This window comes from Acanthisitta chloris, unplaced genomic scaffold (assembly GCF_000695815.1).
Source record: "Acanthisitta chloris isolate BGI_N310 unplaced genomic scaffold, ASM69581v1 Scaffold31914, whole genome shotgun sequence".
NCBI classification, from domain to species: domain Eukaryota; kingdom Metazoa; phylum Chordata; class Aves; order Passeriformes; family Acanthisittidae; genus Acanthisitta; species Acanthisitta chloris.
Window position 1 is genome coordinate 1 of NW_008671493.1, and position 8938 is coordinate 8938.

At 39.8% G+C, this 8938-nt stretch overlaps 1 protein-coding gene across 1 annotated transcript; it reads left to right on the plus strand.

Annotated features, from left to right (window-relative positions):
- Window positions 1-13: 13 nt before the first annotated feature.
- On the plus strand, window positions 14-8508 carry CES1 (carboxylesterase 1). The gene is made up of 14 exons (XM_009074124.1): window positions 14-92; window positions 845-1049; window positions 1872-2016; window positions 2457-2590; window positions 2931-3084; window positions 3971-4072; window positions 4965-5069; window positions 5194-5244; window positions 5735-5875; window positions 5960-6046; window positions 7046-7193; window positions 7384-7515; window positions 7848-7920; window positions 8334-8508. Exons 1-14 carry the CDS (start codon window positions 14-16, stop codon window positions 8506-8508), a joined length of 1731 nt encoding a protein of 576 aa, XP_009072372.1.
- Window positions 8509-8938: the final 430 nt, after the last annotated feature.

Sequence of the window (8938 nt, forward strand, 5' to 3'; positions counted from 1 at the left end):
CGAGCAGCGAGCCATGGCGGCAGGGAAGGTGCGAGCGCTGCGGGGCTGGGCTGTCGCTGTCGCTGTCGCGGTCACAGCGCTGCTGGCCACAGGTGAGCTCTGCTGCGCCGAGACTGGCTCTCAGCACCAAAGATTTCTCTTTCTCTTCGCGGTCGGTCCTTCCTCTTATTTACTCTTTCCGCGAAGAGCAAACTCAGATTCCCGTGGCGAAGGGCTGTGTGCGGCAGCAGAGCAGTCACTGTACCACGGCTGTAGTTTGGCACTGAGAGCTTCACTCTGATCTTAAAATGGACCTTCGGTGAATGTTAACAGCATTTGTACGTGCCAGGCTATTTTTAGGAATGTTTGAAGCTCTTTGCTTTTTCTGTACCTACTATCAACATGCATATTTTGTCTGCTACTTGCCTTTTCTGTTGGGCTTTTATCTAACAACCCAGATCAGAAAGGATTAAGATCTATATGCCATTACTAATGTGTGTGTGTATATTAGTAAGACAACACATGATATCCCTGTGGGACATTATACATACAGACCAATCAAAATGAAGGCTGAAATAATGTCAGCTATACTAATTTAATCAGGATGTAATAAAAGTGTATTCGAGCAAATTAGCAAATCTAAAATTTAAATTAGTAAATACCAGTAATTAAATTAGTACAACCAAACAGTAAATTGGAGTAGTGTACTGTTAAAACTAATTAGAGTTCATTGAAGCCTGATGTATGAAAATGAATTGTGTAAGTAACCAGAAGGTGTATATTTAAGTAGCAAATCTGTCATTTAGAAATCTGGCAATTACTTGTGATTAGACCCATTATGTGATTTTGTGCTCACATCCCCCAGGACAAGGAGCAGAGCAACCAGAAGTGGAGACCAAATATGGGAGAGTCCGAGGATACCAGTTCGAAGTAGACGCAGCACAGAAGACTGTAAATGTCTTTTTGGGACTTCCTTTTGCCAAGCCTCCAGTTGGATCACTAAGGTTTTCTGCACCACAGCCACCCAAACCGTGGAAAGGTGTCAGAGATGCCACTTCCTACCCACCAATGTAAGTGATGAAACTATGAACTGTTTCATAATTTCGTACTATATGCAATTCCATGACACTGATGTACACGCAGGGCAACCAAAACTCACACAGATGGGTTCCTTGGTCCCACCTCCTTACACCTGCAACTGTTATAATTAATGCATTTCTAAAGACCCCTTAACTGGCTGCTCTCTTGACTAAAAGCTGCTATGTAATGGACATCAGTGATGAACTGATATGGACCAGCACTTTACTGATAATGCTCCAGTTTGGGAGCATTTGGCCATCACTTACCAATGTTTATAAAACTTTGGAGCAGAAGCAGAAAGGAGCTGAGGAAATGCTGGAATACAACATTAGGGAAAAAATGCTAAGTCACATGCTTCATAGGGCACATAAGAAATGTAGAGCAATTCTAGTCTGTATTGTAAATGTCTTACTCCATTTGTCCTGCTGCCCTTGTTTGGTGCCTCAAGCCTAATACCTATCATTACAGTATAAAAAGCTATTGAAGATACAAAATAATTCTTTTTCATTGAAGTAATTTATAGCCCTATGTACTTGCAGATATATGTGTAATAATTTGAAACATGCAGAATTATATCTGCATGTCACTGTGTACTGCAGTAGACAGTGGCTCCTCTGCAGATCTAAATAATGACAGGTTAAAGCAAGAAAATATATTAAAAGTGAAAAAAAATGTTTTCTGTTTCAGTCTAGAAATGTACTAGAGATTGGTTTCTGGTTTGCACTTTGTTGTGGAAGTACAAAAAAGCTGCACTTTGTAGCTGCACTTTGGTTTTAGTTATTTCTGTTGCTGTTACTTTTTCATTTATTCAGGTGCCTACAGGATAAAGTACAAGGACAATATTTTTCGGACCTGATTACTAATAGAAAAGAGAAAGTCTCTCTCGAAACGTCTGAAGATTGCTTATACCTAAATGTGTATACACCCATCTCTACAGAAACACAGCAGAAGCTGCCTGTAAGCAAAGTCTTTATAAAGCCTCCTGCAAAATCATTTTACAGCAAACCCACAACCTGTGCTGCATGCAGACATACAGGTGCAGTTCTGTAATGATCCGCTTACATGCTTTGCCCCAGGAGATATTAGCTGAAGTTTAAAAGAGACACATAATCCTATTTTGCAAGTAAAATTGTACTGACATTTTAGCTAGGTAATGCTTGATTTCCTCCAAATAATCTGTCCAAGGTCATGAGGCACTGATAGAATGTAAGTAATAAAATCAATGCCATTTTGTAGACCTGCAGGCCTTGGAGACAAAAAATGTCTACCCTTTGTGAAATGTAAACTGAAAGAATCAGGAGTGAAATGGCACAAAATATTATATTTTTGTTTATATTTAGTTTCTATCACAGGGAGCTCATATCTGTGCTGGGTTGATTCTGGTTTTGTCTTTCCAGGTGTTTGTATGGATACATGGTGGTGGATTAATTTTTGGAGCAGCTTCATCATATGATGGTTCAGCACTAGCAGCCTTTGACAATGTGGTAGTTGTAACAATTCAGTACAGATTAGGCATTGTTGGATATTTTAGGTAAGGTGTTTTATCTCAGCTTTTGCTAAGTGATTTCCAAAATGATGTGTGCAAAGCCTTTGTGAAGCAAAGTGCAGAAGACTTGCTGATAAGTAAACCAACATTTCTTAATTGCATCTGCCACAGTAATGAACAATTTACAAATCCCAAGTAAGCTTTCAGATCTGTTCTTGCTGGATTGCTGCTCTAATCTCAAGGCTTTCTGAGCCATTGCTTGTTCAGTTATGTAGAGAAGTTCTGTATAGAGAACAGCAGATGATTTCTCACATCCCAGATTGTATTTTTATCTGCCTTTTTTTCTTGCATTGAGCATTTAAACAAACCTGTTTGTTCCCTGCAGCACTGGTGATGAGCATGCCCGAGGTAACTGGGGATATTTAGATCAAGTAGCAGCTCTTCAGTGGATTCAGGAAAATATCATGCACTTTGGAGGAGATCCAGGATCTGTCACTATTGCTGGAGAATCTGCAGGAGGAATCAGTGTTTCTGCTCTTGTAAGTTCACAGGAATATTGAATTTTAGTTACTTAGGGGGAAAAAACCCCTCAGCATCTAAGTTCATTTTTATTATCTGCATGAGAAGTCAGTGAGGGAAAAGGGATGGTGTTAAGTGACACATCACCTTGGTCTGTGATACAAGAACAGCACAAGGCAACAATACAACACAACAATGCAGGGTTTGATTGATGAAAATGGATTTTTCATACCCAGATGTTGTAGTTAAGCCACAAAATGTTATTTCACATCTACTAAAATAAATTCAATTCTGATGGATTTTCCCTGGAAAAAATATGCCCAAAAACTATCCTTGTGAGAATAATCCTTTGGGAGGTTGTGTTGCCCATTTCCTGTTTGCTTTGATGGTCACTTATGCAAAGTAATCGAGGTGAATAGTCATGATAGCTGAACTAGACGTGCAGTTTGTGACACAGTGGTTATGTAAAATTTTTGCATCAACACTGAGTACATTGGCTACAATGGTCTCTCCAGTCTCTCTGGTACAGGTCACGCAGTGAAACCAGGGTTCATTGATACATGGGAAAAACATTCCTGTTTCCTAAGCTCCAGCCCTCTGGACAATAGTTCTTGATTCCCCTTCTGCAGCACAGCCAGACTGCCTTGGGAATTCAGTCCATATCTGGCTTGTGGTGCAGTTCCATGAAATCTTGGAAGCAAGGTGCTGTGGGAGGGGAAAAGGCAAGCATGAACTCCTTATCCCTGCTAGTGCTGCCAAAGCCCTTTGCACAGCTGAACTATGGTCAGAGGCTACAGAATAACAGTCTTGCGAAATTTGTTTTCAAAATGTTTTCAATGGCAATTCCTGATCTTGAAATTCGAAGTCAGTGGTTAGAACATGCTGCTTGTTCTTGCTTCCTCACAGGTCTTATCTCCCCTGGCAAAGGGCTTGTTCCACAAGGCCATTTCAGAGAGTGGTACTGCAATCTACAGTTTGTTCACTGATCAGCCTAAGGAGGAAGAAAAAGTGGGTATTTTGTGATAATTTTAACTAATTTTTCCAAATAGTTTTGCATATCTTAAACTGCTTATTCCAAAATATAGCAACAGGGTTATTTTTCTTGTGAAACTACAGCCACAGTCATTAAAGACAGTATTTCTATGTGCACATAGTACATGTTTAACGATGCTTTGGTTTTTGAATACCCAAATATCCACATATGTCTGAGTGAAAGCAAAAGACCAAGGTAATAAAGAGGGAAGGCAGGGAAGAACTGTGAAATGTAAAGGAATGTTATAACATGTAGTGTCTTCAACAAAAGTCGAGCTATAAATTTTGGCTGGAAAAGGGTATCAGATTCTGAAAACTCTTCCTCTCCTGTTAATGCCTGTTGTGTACACATAAGACTTTATTCAAGTTGTTTATTTTGAGAAGTACTGAAAGAAGTACTGACTTCAACCCTTTTTTTTAATTCAACGACAAGAAACAACTTCCAGGAACCTAGAGTCTGAGATATAAGAGAGACGACATTATAATGAGCTCCCTCTGTTACTCCAGCCAAAAAGACATAATCAAGAATGGCATAATGTGCTCTTTGTTACTCTCTCACTCCTTTATGCCTTTCTGCCTCCTCAGTATATTTACCATCATGATTATCCTGGCACATTTCTGTAGCAAAAGATTTTGGAGGCATAGATTTTGTCGTTTTGCTGAGCTCGCGGTGTGGAGGGCTGTGAGCTCGTCCCACTCCCCACGCCGGAGCTGGGACACGCCAGGCTCCAGCGATCCTTGTGCAGGAGCTTCGGCTCCCCCCGCTGGACTCTGGTGGCTCACAGAGCCGACACAGCCATTGTGTCTAAAAACGAGTGAGTGCTTGTACTGGTTGCAGAAGACTAGTGTTTGTTTTCACTGGTTGCAGAGAATTACTGCTGCCTCTGGCTGCAAAAAATCCAGTTCAGCTGCAACAGTTGAATGCTTGAGAGGAAAAACAGAAGAAGAGATAGTACAGATAACACTCCAAATGGTAGGTCAAGATATAATTCTTGCATTTAAATGGCATTATCAAATTTTAACATGGCAGACTTCTGTGTTGTCATGTTAGGAGAGCTTAAAGTGAATGTAACGTCTGACTTTCTTGACCCTTTCAGGATATGACAGCACTGCCACTATGCTACACTTCACGTGAGAAGTGTGAACAGGTTACTTCCCTTCCATTCTGCATGCACTTGGGGCTACTTGTTTGCTGTTGTGCTCTACCAGGGGAAGGAAAAGAGTGAAGGAAATGTCACAGTTGCTCCTAGAGAACATGAAAATTAATTAGTATAATATATTAATGTCCTACATAAAGTCCTTGTGACAATGTTGGACTCTATGTGCCTTTCAAATTTCAATACATGTTGTTTTTCTTTCACTGCTCCATACATCACTAACATTATTGAACTAAGAGAAGATGTAATTTGGACATAATCACTTATATTTCACAAACATTGCAAATATAATATTAATCTTCACAGAATCTTCTGCCTAGTGCAGAAAATCTGTCAGAGAAAATTTAAAGATGGCTTGAACTCCATTACTTCTTGTATTCTCATTTGACTTTGCTTTGGAACTGCCACAAAAATCCAAACATTTTTAGGTGCAAAATTAATGTATTAATGAAGCTTTCTGGTTTGTTTTCTTTTTGTTCAGCCTTCCTTTTTCATCAGTGCATGTGCAGATGGTGTGTTTTTTCCAAAGAGTCCCAAGCAATTACTATCTGAAAAATCCATCCATGCAGTCCCATATATCATAGGCGTAAATAACTGTGAATTTGGGTGGATACTTCCTACGGTAAGAGACTTACAATATTGTTATTTACGTATCATTTTGCTCATATAAGCTTTTCTAACAAATGTGATTCTCTGTATCATGCAGATGATGAAATACCCTGCTTTTGTGGATGGTCTGGATAAAGATGTTGCACATCAAATTTTACAGAGCTCTTTAGCATTAGGATTTAAGGTAAGAGACTATGTTCGGAATAACCCAGTGCTGCTGTTTCACTGGTTTGGCTCTATATTTGTACTTCTGGAGGGATGTATTTCACAGGCAAACTTTGTTGTGTTGGACAGCTTCCTACCATGGGGCAGCAATGGGAAGCAGATGTGGTGTATTCCTGTTACCTCTAGTGATTGAAAATGCACTCTACATGTGTAGCCTAAATGCTTCTCCTCTTGAAAAGGAGTTCTATGGAAATCCAGGAGTGATTCAGGTACCTAAACAGAGGTCTCTCATGACATTTTAGATACCCTAGGTTATCCAAGACATACATAGTGCCAACAGGCATGACACAAGACCTATAGAACACAACCTTCTAAAGCAGTAACTGGAGACTAGAGAGGATAACCCAAGATGTTTCAGATGCACTGAGACCTATGTTCAGGTTTCTTGCGGTTTTGCTTCCCTGGAATTTACAAACCTCTTAGCTTTCTGTTTCCTTTGTGTTCTCCTGAAACTACTAAATATAGAAAACTACAGACTAAAAGGTACAAATTAAGGACTCTATAAAGGTGGTCAGTACTTGAAATGGATCATTCAGCATCACAGACATCCACCATGAGGTTAGAAAGGCAGAGCCCAGGCTTGCTGTGAAAGGGAGTAAATTATGATCATCTACATGGAATTGTTGAAATCCAACAGGATTCTTTGCTCTTATGAGGGTTATTTCCACAGAAGGGAGAACAGACTGCCATATCTAGTTATCAGCATCATTACCAGCTGTTTAGCTAAAGCCATTCGGTCTTTAGATCTCGCATATCCCTCTTCCCCGAGAAAACCTATATCCAGTTAGGTGTAACTGCACTCCTGAGCTCTGAGCCACACTCTGGCACAGCTGAGGGTTTTCTCTGAAAGGTAATATTTCAGTTAGCCAGGGACATGCAGGTGGCATGCTCAGCTAGTGCTGTTAATCTTTATAATATTCATCATCACTACAAGAAGTACTTTTGTTGTCCATTTCAGGATGTTAAGTCTGAAGTTGTTGATCAAATATACAACGAGTACATGGGGCATGCAGAGAACCCTGCTCAGGTGCGAGATGGCCTCCTTGATACCATGGGAGACTTCATTTTTGTTATTGCAGCTGTTGAAGTGGCTCGATACCACCGAGGTAATTCAGCTTCACTCACAGAAATGTAGAGTTCTATCCTGGGGTGTGGTGTGGGCAGTATGCATCACGTTTCATTATCCAAAGGACTGACAGTGTTTTCATTTAACCAAAACAGCCTGTAATGAGAGTTTATTATCCTCAGGGGCAGATATTTTTAGCCCTCAAACTAACTCTCTTCTGTATTTACTAGATGCTGGCAACCCAGTCTACTTCTATGAATTTCAGCACCGACCAAGTGCAGCTGATGGCTTCTTACCAGAGTTTGTCAAAGCAGATCACGGAGCTGAGATTCCCTTTGTCTTTGGAAAGCCATTCTTAGCTGGTGATGTATCCATGCTTACCAAAGTATCCTTTTTAATACATCTTTTTAAAACTCATTTTACTCACTGGAGGGCTTTAGAATAGACTACATTGTAATGAACAGCAACATTTTCTGTCTTCAGTAGTAGATACTTGTCATGAAATCACTAGCTACAGTTCTCTCCTGAGCCTTGCTCGGGTAAAACTCGCACAGCTCAGAGCATCAAGTAGAACTGACTGCAGTCTGCTGGAACTGACAGAGTTTATTTATTATTGGATTATTTTGTTTCTACTAAGTATTTAGTTTCTAATTATTTAGTTTCTAATGCTGCCATTTCACCTCTCACTTTGCAGGGTATGCTACAGAAGAAGAAAACAAACTTAGCAGAACTGTTATGAAATACTGGACTAACTTTGCTAGAAATGGGTGAGAATCATAATGCTAATTACATCTCAAGTTCTGTCGTTTCTGCCTGAAACAGACTTACATGCCTGAAGCAATGCTTGCGTGGTAGTTCCTGCAAATTTGGCAGAATTTATTTCTCTTCTTTATGATTGTAAGAGAAATCTTTTAAATGAACCTGCACACACAAAAAGAGAAAAAACAATCCAAGAGCTATTGCTCCATCTGCAATGGAGTTTTAGGTCCAAAAGTAAAGGCAACTATTCAGCTTTTACTGTTCCACTGATTGGCATTTTCATACACAACATCCAACTGTTCAGGTACTAGAATCACATCATCGGAACTCATGTTAGTTTTCTGAAAGGCTCTTGACGTGAGCAGGCAGAGCACAAACGATAAGCTAATGGAAAGCTAACTTTTCATTCTATTATTTCCAGAAATCCCAATGGAGAAGGCTTGGTGCATTGGCCTCAGTATGATCAGGATGAAAGATACTTGGAAATAGACATACAGCAAAAGGAAGCCAAGAAATATAAAGAACGCAAAATGAAGTTTTGGACACAGCTCATGCAACAAATGGTGAATGAAAGGAGAGAACACACAGATTTATAAGAGCTGTGGAGGGTACAGTTTGCTTTTGAAACCCAAAGTAAAGTCAAACAAATTTAGTTTGTTGGGGTGCAGAGTAATAATCACCTTCTAACTCACTATTAGGTAATCTGTTGCCATGATCACAGTGAAAGGAGAGAAACAAGGGAGACTTGGAATGTTTGTTGGGCTAAAAATCACTATTTAACAAAGCAAGCAGAAAAAAATCCCACAATCTTTCAGGCTCACATAGACCATGATATCTACTCAGTGGATGTCAAAACTGAATAGTGAGGGGGAAATTGGCAAATAAATTGAAATCTGTAAGAAAATATCTACAGAATAGATAATAAGCATCAGACTATATTACATGCTTATTCCCTTCTTCTTTGAGAAGAGAATGGCTAGGTGTCCTTCCTACAGCCTCTTTCCACTTTCTTTGATTGGAAACAGC